This window comes from Labeo rohita, chromosome 23 (assembly GCF_022985175.1).
Source record: "Labeo rohita strain BAU-BD-2019 chromosome 23, IGBB_LRoh.1.0, whole genome shotgun sequence".
In the NCBI taxonomy this organism is placed as follows: Eukaryota; Metazoa; Chordata; class Actinopteri; order Cypriniformes; family Cyprinidae; genus Labeo; species Labeo rohita.
This window is the reverse complement of record NC_066891.1, coordinates 28,973,772-28,989,186: the sequence shown is the minus strand read 5'-3', so window position 1 is coordinate 28,989,186 and position 15,415 is coordinate 28,973,772. Positions and strand designations below refer to the sequence as shown.

The 15,415-nt window shown below is 39.9% G+C and overlaps 1 protein-coding gene across 5 annotated transcripts in view; it reads right to left on the bottom strand.

Moving 5' to 3' along the window:
- Positions 1 to 4,557: 4,557 nt before the first annotated feature.
- Positions 4,558 to 15,415, bottom strand: part of LOC127155238 (protein sel-1 homolog 3) — a 32,026-nt gene continuing 21,168 nt past the window's right edge. For 4 of the 5 annotated variants that reach the window (XM_051097341.1, XM_051097342.1, XM_051097343.1 and 1 more), the window contains exons 14-23: positions 15,188 to 15,250; positions 14,942 to 15,118; positions 14,727 to 14,854; positions 14,470 to 14,553; positions 10,732 to 10,813; positions 10,559 to 10,634; positions 9,657 to 9,751; positions 9,404 to 9,531; positions 5,395 to 5,570; positions 4,559 to 5,133 (exon numbers count right to left, since the gene is read on the bottom strand). In XM_051097341.1, the coding sequence (XP_050953298.1) occupies positions 4,889 to 5,133; positions 5,395 to 5,570; positions 9,404 to 9,531; positions 9,657 to 9,751; positions 10,559 to 10,634; positions 10,732 to 10,813; positions 14,470 to 14,553; positions 14,727 to 14,854; positions 14,942 to 15,118; positions 15,188 to 15,250 (1,254 nt within the window). In that variant the 3' untranslated portion in view covers positions 4,559 to 4,888. Of the gene's footprint in view, positions 5,134 to 5,394; positions 5,571 to 9,403; positions 9,532 to 9,656; positions 9,752 to 10,558; positions 10,635 to 10,731; positions 10,814 to 14,469; positions 14,554 to 14,726; positions 14,855 to 14,941; positions 15,119 to 15,187; positions 15,251 to 15,415 lie in introns of all 5 variants that reach the window. The other variant, XM_051097339.1, reaches the window with a different exon arrangement.

The window sequence follows — 15,415 nt, the reverse complement described above, 5'->3', positions numbered from 1 at the left end:
CACGAAGTCCATAAGACTGTGAACCTAAAATATACTTACCTTGTCCAGCAACCAGCCAGAATTTTGTTCAGAAATTTGAGCTCCAGAAGGATATAAGGGGGAGCGGGACCATATGAGTTTTCTTGTTTTGAAAGAGGACCAAGAGAGCACCAGAGAGTTTACTTGTTTTGTTTGTTTATTTTACAGTTATGAAATAATATTCTGAATTGGCTGAAGGGAACGCAGTTCCAAGGATGACAGCCTGATGGTCATTGTCCGTTGTGATGGTGCTGGAGTGACTTGCTGGGAGGGACAGATATCCTCACTACCGTCAACTGGAAGAGTTACCGCCGTTCACCAGAAGCCAGGGCCTGCTGCCATTCGCCATCATGGGGAGGAGCAGAGAGAGTGAGGGAACAGGAGGCTTGCTGCCCAAAGTTGGAGGAGCTGTCGTTGTCTACAGTGGAAGCGGAGGAGTGAGGCCGAGGGTTGTCCAGTACCGCTGTGCGGCATCACAAGTGTGGGCCTCTCAGCTGGTGGAGCAAATACTTATGTGAGACACCGACACACCACATCATTCTCAAGTCCCACAGATGAGGTCCAGAAGGATATAAGGAGAACCGATGACAGTGGAGGGAGAGAGAGGACCAGGCCTGGGACATTTGCTGCTTTGTGTAACAGTATACTTTGAAGGGCTTGTGCTCCCAGCTGTGTCCTAGACTGAGAGGAAGAGGAAAATTTGTAACAATTAGTTCTGCTTATGTTTCATGAATGAGGCCCAATGTCTTTGTGCAGACCAGTTTTTGTGCCCACGCAGACTTTGTGTCCACTCGGCAAGTGCTTCTGTCCACACTCATAGTCAGTGGAGTATACTTTAAAAAGGCTTGTGTGTTCAGCTGTGTCCAAGATGAAGCAGAACGAAGAAAATGTAATTCACCAGGGTATTTTGCCTCGGACAAGAAACTCAAGGCTCCGGCTTCGTTTTAGCAGCATGATAAATTTTGTCTTGCGCTCCTCTTACAGTAGGATGACCAGATGTGTCACTTTCCGGGGACACGTTCAGCACAGGATTTCTAAATTGCCTAAAATAACCAGGTGATGGCTGACTGTACTGCTCCAACTGATCGTTGTATGACATCAAAGTACCGCAAGAGCAATTCGAAAGCATAAGAAGCCATCTGCTCTGCTCTTTATAGCTCTCTGGGTACTTTGAATGCGTACAACAATCAGTCAGCACAGCCTGGACAGCCAACACCTGTTTATTTTAGGCAATTTAGAAATCTTGTGCAGAACGTGTCCCTGGGAAGTGGCACGTCTGAACACCCTACTGTAAGAGGAGGACCACTTTCCTGCAAATCTTGATGAAACTCATCCTAAAGATAGTAATCCTAAAGATTAGCTTGTACAGATGCATTTAATTGGGGTTAGAGCTAAACTTTACAGCAAGGGTGCCCAAACTCGGTCCCGGAGGGCCGGTGTCCTGCAGAGTTTAGCTCCAGCCCCAATTAAACACACCTGAACCAGCTAATCAAGCTCTTACTAGGCATACTAGAAACTTCCCTACAGGTGTGTTAAAGCAATTTAGAGCTAAACTCTGCATGACACTGGCTCTCCAGTTTAGGCCCCCCTGCTCTACAGGAAAGTGGACCTTGAGGGCCAGAGGGGAAAACCCTTGCTGTAGGGTGTCCCATTTGTCATTTTTGGTTTAGGATTTGGCACTATGCACCCTTGACATGCATTTCTGTCGAGCCCACACTGAGGTAAGCTCCGCAACTACGTGACAGTCAGCAGCATTATGCGGTGAAAGCATTGACTCAAAGAAAGACGAGGTTTCAAACATCAAAGAACTTTTGACTGGATCCAACTAGTCTGGTGGTGTGGTACAGACAGCTAAAACTGAGATGACAGACACTCAGCGACGACCCAACGCTAGCTGATGGGTGACCATCAGGTTGGTGTGTCATAGCCTTTAGGGTGCTATTTATGACAGGACCAGTATACTTTCTTTGTCAGTCTGTTGCCGCTTTCACACAGAGCGTCAATCCCAGAAATTGCTAGAAAATGCCCAAAGTGCCTTCTGTGTGAAAACAAACACGTCCTGGGATTGATCCTGTGATTGGTCCAGAGATACCAAGTAATTTTGTGAGTAGTAAGTAGTCCCAGAACACACCATGTGTGAACAAAAGGTAGGACCAATGCTGTGACATAGTGATGATGCACATGTCGTTGCAATGTCATGCAACTCTTTGACCAGGTGTTTTAAATGCGGATCAATGCTCACAATTAAAAAATGTTTGCAAACTGAAATGAAGCAGAGACCAGGGAGCTCCTTATTATTCACACTGAAGCTGAGATCATTCGCCAGCTTAGTGGAATGGTGAGCTAGTGTATGATCAGGACTCCAGATTCCAGAACATCACTGGTAGTGTGAATCTACCAAAATCAAACGATTCCGGGACAAATTCAGGGACATATTATCAGTTTATTTTCCAGAATCTTTGTGTGAAAGGGGCTCATGTGACATTATTTTCATCATCAGCACAGTTTGTTGATATCGGTGCACAGTGTCTATATGCTTGAAAAGAAATCAGTGTGTACAGTGTGTCCTTCAGGGGTTAAGTGTGATTTTAACAGAAACAAATATTAATAGGCCCCTGTGTAAAAGGATGGGCCTCTTTGTAGCATTTTGCTGGGTTAGCGATGAAAAGACAGAGTCCCCTCCTTTTGTATTCTTTTCTGAAGGGGGCACCTCCATTTGGAACAATGGAACAGTGGAAGTTCAGTGACCCCTGTGCTCCTCCAGAGCCATGGTTGGGACTCCAAGACAGGGCCGGCTCCAGTACAGGTTGGTCCAAGAAAAAAACAACCTTGGTGATGATCCAGAGGAACACTGGGGGATGGGGCTCTCTGTCTGTGTATGTGGTGGGGGATGACGTTGAACCACCACTTGTGCCAGTCATTCTGCCTAGATGGAAAGTTTGAATTTTGTGGATGATGTCAGGACAGAACTATGATATGATCAGCTAATTACACTATCAGCAGCAGCACCTTTCACAGGGAACATTCTACAGCAGCTAATAGATTACACATTAAAACAGTGATATGCAAACAATTAGCCTACTCGCAGTGCCTCCTACTGTGAGAAGTGCGCAAAGAAATGGGAATCAACCAGGGGTGTAAGGATGATTTAAAAAGAACTGATTACCCAAAAAGTGAGGGGATGAATGGAGTATCAAGTAAATGAAAGATATAATTCTCTTTTTTGCCTTCATTTGAACCAGAATATACAATGAACTAAGAGATAAAAATTCTACGTCAGAAAGACGGCTCCTGCGTCAGCAGCACCACACACATGCGTCGTGGTACTCTCATAAACGTGGCGAAGACTGATTGTTGAATAAAGTCGTTATTTTTGTTTTCTTTTTGCACAAAACATATTCTCGTAGCTTCATAACATTATGGTTGAACTACTGAAGTTACATGCACTATTTTATCGATGTCCTTACTACCTTTCGTACCTTGAACGTGGTAGCTGCGTTGCTGTCTATGCAGGGCCAGAAAGCTCTCGGATTTCATCTAAAAATATCTTAATTTGTGTTCCGAAAATGAACGAAGGACTTACAGGTTTGGAACAATATGAGGATGAGTAATTAATGACAGAACTTTAATTTTTGGGTGAACTATCCCTTTATAGGACAGAAGTTCAGTGCATTCAGTGGTCTGTACTGTTGTTTAACAGCACACCAAATGTTTAGCTGATGAAAGGTCTTTCAAGTAAAATTCAGTAGGCTATACAAAAACCCCATAAAACATTTGGAAAGTTGTAGTACCTGTGTACCATTATAAAGACTGAAAATCTATTGTTCACAGCCTCACTTTCATCCACTTTAAATTTATAATGGCAATAATTAATAAGGTCTATAAATGGGTTCAAACAGAGTGTAAAATAAATTATTAAAACGTAACCATTTAACCATACACTCTGTTTGAATCCATTTGTAGATCTCTAAATTAAAAAAAATAATTACATATATTTATAGTGTAATTTTTGACAGTTCTTTCTTGTCCTCAACTCTGATTGGCTGTTTTTTGGAACACAAAAGGAGAAATAATTACAAAAAAGCCTTATATGCGCTTTTTCATATAATGACAGTAAGTAGTGATCCTCCTTTCAAGGATGCAGCTGTATCACAAAATAATCCCATGCGAAAAAGAAAGAAGTCATGATAAGAAAAGCAGCCTATTCTCAAGACAAAAAACTAATTTTGTTGGAGCTCAGATACCAATTCCTGATCTGTGGCGCCCTCTCATGGTTCTTATCTGACTCACAACAGACTTGCCTACTTTTACATGTAAAAGTTGAGATCCACCCAATCAAGTCAGGGAAGCCCTTAAATCAATGTTAAACTTAATAAGTGTGAAATCTTATGACAGACACATTTATATCCAAATACTAATTCATCTGAGTTAATACAAATAGGATTTTGTTATTTGTTTCTTCATAAAACACAAGATTGTGTCAGTAAAAATGTAATTGCACCATTTTAATTTGTTTTCTGCTCCAGAGCTCTGCTCACATGCATTGTGAACTGTTAAAACACACATGCTGCTGCCGCGTGCAGTATGAATCAGACTGTAGCTATTCAACCAAAAGAGAAAAGTCCCATATCATGTGACATTTATTTGCACTGCAAACATTCTAGTATTCAAACATTATTTCACCTAAAGAAAATAGATGAATCTGAGTGCAAACAACACAGGTTACTGAGAAAGTGACTAGCCATTTTGTTCATGCTTTTACCCAAAGGAACTTACAATGCATTTATACTGTTTCAGTTCTCATACAGTAACCTGAGTTGAAGAGTGTTCATTGATAGTGACGGTTGATGTATAACCTTTTACGTTCTTTTCAAAGTAGATGGGAAATGAACATTGTAAAGATGACACACACACACACTCCAGTCACTGTGACAATTAAATCAGATGTTTCCTGCACTGAAAGGTGATTGTGTGCAATTGTAGGCTGGTAGCTTTGCTGTTGGCTCTCTGTTCTGGTTGCCAGTAGACTGTCGCTGCTTTCTTGCCTGTTAAGTTCAGGTTCACCGTGTCTCTCTGATGACTGGCTGGTTGACAGGCAAAGTGCAGTGTAACATGCTGACGATAAAACAACAAATTAAGTGTAAGATTCAATTAACAAGATTCTGAATAAGCTGATTAACTGACTGATTAATCATTTATCAGCTGGCCCAATATTTTTAATGTGTTCAGTTTTTAACAAGTTAACATGTTTATAGTCATATAGGCAACTTTTATGATAGCATTTAATAACTTTATTGTACTTTGTTGTCATTTTTAGTGTAAGAAGGTGGACAATGATTATGAAAATTCTCTATGTAGTAGTGGTGGATGTTTTACCCAGAAGAGTTCGTAACATCACAGCAAATACGAAAACTGTGAATGCGAAGGCAATCCCACAGGCCAGTGGCAGCTGAACAGAGCTATGTGTGAAGTCTCTCCACGCTTGGGTCAGTTCCATCCCCCACAGGACTAATGAACATGGAGTCACATCCCCCTCCTCAAACTCCCTGCACCTACAGAGGGAAGAGGATCGTGATCATAAGAAAGCAGATTCATGCACCTGCGCACACAAGCATTCTTCACTTCTACTTGACCTCCATTGACTTGCATTGTTCTTAAAGTCAACATGAGAGTTGACTTCCATTGAGAATGGATTTTATTTACTTTTAGTGCACATTTTAGTCTTTTTATGAATGATTTACTGGTGCATGTTATTCCAAGAAACGACGTTATTTGCATATATATATATATATATATATATATATATATATGAATAGTTCAGATGCAAAACCAGCTAAATCCATCTGACGTTTTTCTTTAAAAAATGCATTTTTTATCAGGCTCAGATGTATAGGTTTCTATGTAAGTACCGGTACTTCTGATTGGGCTGAGGCTTGTATTTTAGCGAGTTCGAAGAAAAATTATTTGATGAACGTATAATATGTGTCGAGAGCATTCACTCAGTATCGTTATCTCATTTTTTACCAAGATGGCTTTTAGCTGGTTTTGCATCTGAACTCTTCATATATATATATATATATATATATATATATATATATATACACTGATCAAAATTATAAACGCAACACTTGTTTTTGTCCCCATTTTTCATGAGCTGAACTCAAAGATCTAAGACTTTCTCAATGTACACAAAAGGCCTATTTATCTCAAATATTGTTCACAAATCTGTCTAAATCTGTGTTAGTGAGCACTTCTCCTTTGCCGAGATAATCAATCCACCTCACAGATGTGGCATATCAAGATGCTGATTAGACATCATGATTATTGCACAGGTGTGCCTTAGGCTGGTCATAATAAAAGGCCACTCTAAAATGTGCAGTTTTATCACACAGCACAATGCCACAGATGTCTCAAGTTTTGGGGGAGTGTGCAATTGGCATGCTGACTGCAGGAATGTCCACCAGAGCTGTTGCCCATGAATTGAATGTTCATTTCTCTACCATAAGCCGTCTTCAAAGGTGTTTCAGAGAATTTGGCAGTACATCCAACCGGCCTCACAACCGCATACCACGTGTAACCACACCAGCCCAGGACCTCCACATCCAGCATCTTCACCTCCAAGATCATCTGAGACCAGCCATCCGGACAGCCGCTGCAACAATCGGTTTGCATAAACAAAGAATTTCTGCACAAACTGTCAGAAACCATCTCAGGGAAGCTCATCTGCATGCTCGCCGTCCTCATTGGGGTCTCGATCTGACTGCATTTTGTTGTCGTAACCAACTTGAGTGGGCAAATGCTCACATTTGATGGTGTCTGGCACTTTGGAGAGGTGTTCATTGGATGAATCCCGGTTTTCACTGTACAGGGCAGATGGCAGACAACCTGTATGGCATCGTGTGGGTGAGCGGTTTGCTGATATCAACATTGTGGATCGAGTGGCCCATGGTGGCGGTGGGGTTATGGTATGGGCAGGCATATGTTATGGACATTGAACACAGGTGCATTTTATTGATGCCATTTTGAATGCACAGATATACCGTGACGAGAGCCTGAGGCCCATTGTTGTGCCGTGCATCCATGACCATCACCTCATGTTACAGCATGATAATGCATGGGCCCATGTTGCAAGGATCTGTACACAAGTCCTGGAAGCTGAAAACATCCCAGTCCTTGCATGGCCAGCATACTCACCGGACATGTCACCCATTGAGCATGTTTGGGATGCTCTGGATCGGCGTATATGACAGCGTGTTCCAGTTCCTGCCAATATCCAGCAACTTCGCACAGCCATTGAAGAGGAGTGGACCAACATTCCACAGGCCACAATCAACAACCTGATCAACTCTATGCGAAGGAGATGTGTTGCACTGCATGAGGCAAATGGTGGTCACACCAGATACTGACTGGTTTTCGGACCCCCCCAATACAGTAAAACTGCACATTTTAGAGTGGCCTTTTATTATGGCCAGGCACACCTGTGCAATAACCATGCTGTCTAATCAGTATCTTGATATGCCACACCTGTGAGGTGGTTGGATTATCTTGGCAAAGGAGAAGTGCTCACTAACACAGATTTAGACAGATTTGTGAACAATATTTGAGAGAAACAGGCCTTTTGGGTACACAGAAAAAGTCTTAGATCTTTGAGTTCAGCTCATGAAAAATGTGGGCAAAACAAAAGTGTTGCGTTTATAATTTTGGTCAGTGTATATAAATAATATAAGTGGTAAGACATTATAATGCCTTTATGTCTCTTTTTTAATTTTAGAGATTTTACCATATTTGTAAGAACATTTTCGTAAATTTGGCCTACATGTATATATATATATATATATATATATATATATGTATACAGTGGGGAAAAATTATAATTTTAATAGTAGGTTTATTTGAACAGTGAGAGACAGAATAACAACAAAAAAAATCCAGAAAAATGCATTCAAATTTGCATTTTAATGAGTAAAATATGTCTTTGATCCCTTCGCAAAACATGACTTAGTACTTGGTGGCAAAACCCTTGTTGGCGATCACAGAGGTCAGACGTTTCTTCTTTGTTGCTTGGCCATGTGTTTTGGGTCACTGTCATGCTGGAATACCCATCCATGACCCATTTTTAATGACAGGAGGAAGGAGCTTAATGTCCATCGTCCCCTTCATGCGCTGCAGTTGTCCTGTCGCCTTAGCAGAAAAACACCCCCACAGCATAATGTTTCCACCTCCATGTTTGACGGTAGGGATGGTGTTCTTGGGATCATAGGCAGCATTCCTCCTTCTCCAAACATGGCAAGTTGAGTTGATGCCAAAGAGCTCGATTTTAGTCTTATCTGACCTCAACACTTTCACCCGGTTCTCCTCTGAATCATTCAGATGTTCACTGGCAAACTTCAGACGGGCCTGTACATGTGATTTCTTAAGCAGGGGGACCTTGCGGGTGCTGCACGATTTCAGTCCTTCATGGCATAGTGTGTTACCAATTGTTTTCGTGGTGACTATGGTCCCAGCTGCCTTGAGATCATTGACAAGACCCTCCCGTATAGTTCTGGGCTGATTCTTCACTGTTCTCATGATCATTGAAACTCCACAAGGTGGGATCTTGCATGGAGGCCCAGACTGAGGGAGACTGACAGTTGTTTTGTGTTTCTTCCATTTGAGAATAATCGCAACTGTTGTCACCTTCTCACCAAGCTTGGCGATGGTCTTGTAGCCCATTCCAGCCTTGTGTAGGTCTACAATCTTGTCCCTGATGTCCTTGGACAGCTCTTTGGTCTTGGCCATGGTGGAGAGTTTGGAATCTGATTGATTGATTGCTTCTGTGGACAGGTGTCTTTTATACAGGTAACAAACTGAGATTAAGAGCACTCCCTTTACCTGTATAAAAAAAAACCTGGGAGACAGAAATCTTTCTGATTGATAGGGGATTAAATACTTATTTCACTTATTTTCACTTACTTTTTTTAAATGCTTTTTTCTAGATTTTTTGTTGTTATTATGTCTCTCACTGTTAAAATAAACCTACCGTTAAAATTATAGACTGATAATTTCTTTGTCAGTGGTCAAATGTACAAAATCAAGAGGTGATCAAATATTTTTTTCCCCACTGTAGGCAACTATAGCTGAATAACCATGTACGGACACACACCATACTGTAACAAATACCAGTTTCACATGAATAATGAGGGGGGGCTCAATCACCACTATACCACAGTGTATTTTCAGGACAACAAGTATACAATTACAAGCATCCCGAAGCAATGCACAACACATATACATTTGTTTTGCACCATGTTTTGCATAATTCAAAGCAACCACAGAGCTGAAAAACCTCTCAAAAACCATACAAGAAACTAACAAGCAAAAGCCAGACAGTGTAGAGCACACAAACCTGGATAAAAGATTTGCCACCACAGCATTCCGGCTCACATCGTGTGCGGCTGAGAGTCCCATCTGATCCAGAATGATGTCAGGAACGTTATGACCCTCTTTAATTAACATGGCCAGATTGAAGAGGCCCTGATGATCACACAAACAGTTATTAACCCTTAAATTACTGATTTAAAAATATATATTTTATAAAGAAGATATCCGATTTGATGTTTGATGCATTTAGATTTTTATAAGATTCCAAAATCTAGAACCTGAGCACTGCCATACACTGCTGCTGTAGTATACATCTCTATGGCATTCACCATATCACCCAGGTCACTGTAATAATCGCCCATATGCAACAAACCTGCAGCAGACAGAGACATAGTAGTAGATGAAGGCAGGAAGAGAAAGAGGACCAAAAAAAATATTATGGTTATGTAAATATCACTGGGGACAAAATATTTTTAGTGTGCATCATTTCAATCAAGCTGTAATTTGTAAATCTTTTATACTGTGTGTATTTTAAATGCATAAAATACTAGAAATTACATATTATATATATATATGAAGAGTTCAGATGCAAAACCAGCTAAAAGCCACCTCTCAAAAATGAGATAATGATACTGAGTGAATGCTTTGGACACACAGTATACATCCATCAAATACTTTTACTTCAAATTCGCTAAATCCCAGCCTCAGCTCTGTTAGAAGTGCCAGTACTTACATAGAAACCTATTCATAGGAGCCTGATAAAAATGTTTATTTTAAAGAAAACTGTTTAGAGGCTTTTGCATCTGAACTCTCTCTCTATATATATATATATATGAAGAGTTCAGATGCAAAAGCCTCTAAATCCATCTGACGTTTATCTTTAAAATTAGCATTTCTTTCTGCCTATTTTGTATAGGTTTCTGTGTAAATACTGGTACTTCTGATTGGACTGAGGCTGGAATTTAGCGAGTTTGAAGTAAAAGTATTTGATGGATGTATACTGTGTGTCAAAAGCATTCACTCAGTATCATTATCTCATTTTTGACCTATATACATATATATATATATATATATATATATATATATTCATATATATGTTATGCCACTTGAGAATAACAGTTGTTCATCATGGATCAGGGTTAATAATGAATGAATTCATTGCTGTATTCCTGAGACTCACCAGCTTCCTGAGGGATGTGATTGTAGGTGGAGTAGTTGTGGTACCTCCACTGACAGGCAGAACTGTGACCTAACACCTAGAAACACACGAGGTCAGCGATGTAAAACAACAACAACAACAACAACCAGGAAATGAAAGATATGGTTGGACTGGCAGATTTTGAGACTGTTCACCTCACACAGATGGGCAGCATTGTGTTGTGCCACACCGAGTCCAGTTTCTGCTAGCGTAGCATATTTCACCAATGCTTCATCCCTTTAACAGATAACAAATATCCACACATTTAGAAATATGTAATTTCAAAACTTTTTATGTGTAATGCAAAGAAAGTTATTCTGAATAATGTGCTAGTCACTTTTTTCCATTAAAATGTTTATATTTGTATAAAGGGATGGATGGAGAGATGAAGGAATTGATAGATGGATGTTTGAAGGGATAGGTGGATGGGTTGGGTGGATGGATGAATGAATATATGAAGAAATGGATGGATGGATGGATGGATGGATGGATGGATGGATGGATGGATGGACGGATGGATGGATGGATGGAAGGGTGGATGGATGATGGGCTGGGTGGATGGATGGATGGATATATGAAGGAATAGATGGATGGATGGATAGATGGATGATGGGTTGGGTGGATGGATGGATATATGAAGAAACAGATGAATGTTGGATGGATGATATATGAAGGAATAAATGGATGTTGGAAGGATGAATGTATGGATGAATAGATGGATGTTTGCAGGGATGGATGGGTGGATGGATGGATATATAAAGGAATAGTTGGATGAATGGTTGGATGAATGTACTGTATGAAGGAATAGATGGATGGGTGGATGTTTTAAGGAATGGATAGATGGATGGATGGATGGATGGATGGATGGATGGATTTTACTGTATGAAGGAATAGATGAATGGATGTTTAAAGGGATGGATGGATATATAAAAAAACAGATGAATGTTGGATGGATTTATGAAGAAATATGTGGTTGGATTGATGGATAAAGGGATAGATGGATGGATGGATGGATGAAGAGATATTGGATGGATGGATGAATGGGTATAAGAATGAATAGGTAGATGGATGAATGTTGGGTAAATGAATTTATGAAGGGATGGATGGATGTACTGTATAAAGGGATGGATGGAGAGATGAAGGAAGTGATGGATAGATGGGTGTTTGAAAGGATGGATGGATGGATGGATATATGAAGGAATAGATGGATATTGAATGGATGCATGTAGGGTGAATTAAGGGTGATTGGGACATAAGGTAAAATAAGAAACAGTATAACTATACAGAATTTATTTTCTCACCTAATGAGGGAAATTTTTTATTTTTTTGCTGAGTCCTAGATGTACTGTATGAAGGAATGGATTCAGAGATGAAGGAATGGATAGTAAGGTAGGGTAACGTAAGATAAGGTAAGGAAAACTTTATTGTCCCACATGTGGAAAAATTTGTCTTGGGCCCATCACCTATGCTGCAATCAGCTCACAATTAACACACAATTATCAACAAACACAGACTATAAAAAAACAATATCAACAGCTCCATACTGCCACTATTTAACAGCTTTATAGACACAGGAATTTTTTTAATCTATTTAATCTACACTAAGGGACTCTAAACCCCTTCCCAAAGGGGAACAACTCATACTCTGTATACAAACATGGGATGGATCACAATGGATCACAGACAATCTTATTAGCTTGTTTTAAAGTTGCCTGTTCGTAAATAGTCTGCAGTGATGTCTGTTCTTTAACACCAATAATTTTCCAAGCAGTGTGAATCATCCGGAACAGTTCAGTTCTCAACTGCACAGACATATTACCAAATCAGACTGTAATGCTGTAGCTAATTAAGCTTTCAAAGTCTGCCTGATAGAAGATTATCATAAACTTTTGATCAACACCATGAATTATCAGACAACATAAAAAGTGCAATCATTGTTGTAACCTACGACAGAGATTATCTACATGGACATTTGAATTGTCAAAAAAGACACCAAGATATTTATATGATGGGACTTGTATGATGGTTTGATTATGGATGATCACAGGCCTGTGACCACCAACTCCTCTTGGGTCAAACACCATCTCCTTTGTCTTACTGACATTCAGAGCTAAGTGGTTGTCCTCACACCAACTCATAAACCTACCAATCTCTGAAAAATATTCAGACAAGTCCCTGTTCTTTTTCAATAAACCTAAAATCACAGTATAATCTGAGAATTTAATGATGTAATTATTAGAATAACACCTTCTGCACTCATCTGTATACAAGGTGAACAAAACTAACACAGCCCTGAGGGCCTCCTATGCTCAAAGTTCTGGATTCAGATAGTGTTCCATTAACACTAACCTGCTGCTTGCGATTAGTTTAAAAACAATAGTACCATTTTATAATAAAAGGATGAACTTTAAAATCATTCAGCCTAGCAATTAAAAGATGTGGCTGCAGCATATTAAAAGCTGATATAAAAACTACAAATAAAAGACGTGCATATGAGCTAGAGTCTAGATGCCTATTTATGTAATGTCATGGCTATAACAGCATCATCTATACTTCTATTGCTCCTATATGCAAATTGAAATGGGTCTGAAAGACAGCTGACCTCTGTTTTTACAAAGTTAATCATAATTTTCTCAAAACACTTCATTACTACCTAAGTAAGTGCCACGGGGCAATAGTCATTTTTCTCCTTAAAGCTAGGCTTTTTTGGGACAGGGTTAATGATAGAACTCTTCCAGATTGAGGGAATTGTATGTGTGTCTAAATACTTCTGGTAAATGGGGCACCAGGCTTCTGCCAGCTCTTCACTGCAAGATTTAAGTAACCGCCCAGAGATGCCATCTGGCTGAGAAGCTTTGCTGGGACAGACACGTGAAAACAGTGGATGGATACATGAATGGATGGATGGATGAACAGATATATGCCAATGGGGTAAGCAAATTAATCTTATTTGAAGCAGAAAGCAAGATTATTTTGCTTACCCCATTGGCACATTATTTTGTTTCAAGCAAAAACTCACTTAATTTTGACTTCTTTTCTGAAAACAAAACAATTTTTACTTGGATAGAAAATCCTTCTTGATTTAAGAATGTTTAGATATGTTGGCTGGAAAATAGACAACAAATCTAAGTAAGAAAAGCTTTTTTGCAGTGAAGGAATAGATGAATGTTGGATAGATGAATTTATGAAGGGATATGTGAATGGATGAATGGATTTGTGAAGGGATGGATGTACTGTAAAAAGGGATAGATGGAGAGATGAAGGAATTGATAGACGGATGATAGCTGGATGTTTGAAAGGACGCATATATGGGTTGGGTGGATGGATGGATATATGATTGAATACACAGATTTTGGATGGATGTATGGATGGATGGATATATGTACAGTACAAAGAAATGGATTCAGAGATGAAGGAATCAATAGATGGACAAATGGATGGATGGATGGGTGGATGGATGGATGTTGAAGGGATAGATAGATTTATGATGGGATATGTGCATGAATGCATGACGTATAGGTGGATGGATGGATGTTAAATAGATGGATTTAGGAAGAGATGGAAGGATGATGTACTGTATAAAAGGATGGATGTAGAAATGAAGGAATTGATAGATGGATGGATGGATGTTTAAAGGGATGAATGGATGGGTGGATGGTTATATGAATTAATAGGTGGATGTTGGATGGATGGATGTACTGCATGAAGGGATGGATGCAGTGATGAAGGAAGGAATGGATGGATGGATGGATGGATGGATGTTTAAAGGGATGGAGGATGGATTAATATATGAAGGAAAAGTTGAATGTTGAATGAATTAATTTATGAAGGGATGTATGAAAAGATGAATAGATGGATTGAAGTATAGTTGAAGGGATGGATGGATCTCTCACCATGATCCTCTTTGATAAGTTTGAAGAGCGTCCTTAACCATGAAGCCCAGGTGTCCATTGATCTCACTGGCTTGTTTCAGCAGCCTGAAGAAAACAGAGAAACCCAACAAAAGAAAAAAACATTAAATACTGATCTATTCATCAGATAAACCTTGTCAGTGTCCTTCCCATTTCAGTCCATGTGTGGTGGCAGTTTTACTAATTAAACAATTGTTGGGTGAAGTGTTTAGGGAGAAACATGTACGAAACTGACATACAGCACAGCTTTGCCTTGATCTCTCGGCACTCCTTGTACAGCTCCAGTGGAGAGAAACAACGCCGAATGCACAGCGCCTTCCACGTGACCCAAATGAGCCGCTTCCAAGAAGTAGTGGAACGCAGCAGTCTGAAAAATCATTATGAACAACACACTACAAACTCATGCTATAAAATAGTGAACTATTCACTAAAGGTTAAATGTGAGAGCTCTGACCTCATTCCTTTCTGGTTGGTAAGGATTTTCTCCATTTAAGTGGTAGACACCCACATTAAAGAGTCCATCACGACTGCCATTCTGAGCCGCCAACTCGAAGTATCGAAAGGCCTTTCTTCCATCCTTTACTATGGTACTGTAGTACCATCCGAGTCCATTCAGAGCTTCCACAGAACCCTGAGAAAAACACACATGGCTCATTATAGAAATCACAACGCTTCCACACACAACCACACGTGCGCTCACCATGTCGGCAGCTTTCTCCAGAAGCTCAAGGCCAAGCGTTCGGTTCTTCTTTACTCCTGTGCCCTGTTCAAACACAAACTAGTTGTTTTTCAGTTGTATGTGACGGGTAGTATCTGCAGACATACCATTTTATATTGAATTCCCTAATCTTGTGTCAGGAGATTCTACTTATACAAAACAAGCTTGTGCACGCTTTTTACAATGCAAATGTTTGAAAAGATACGGCTC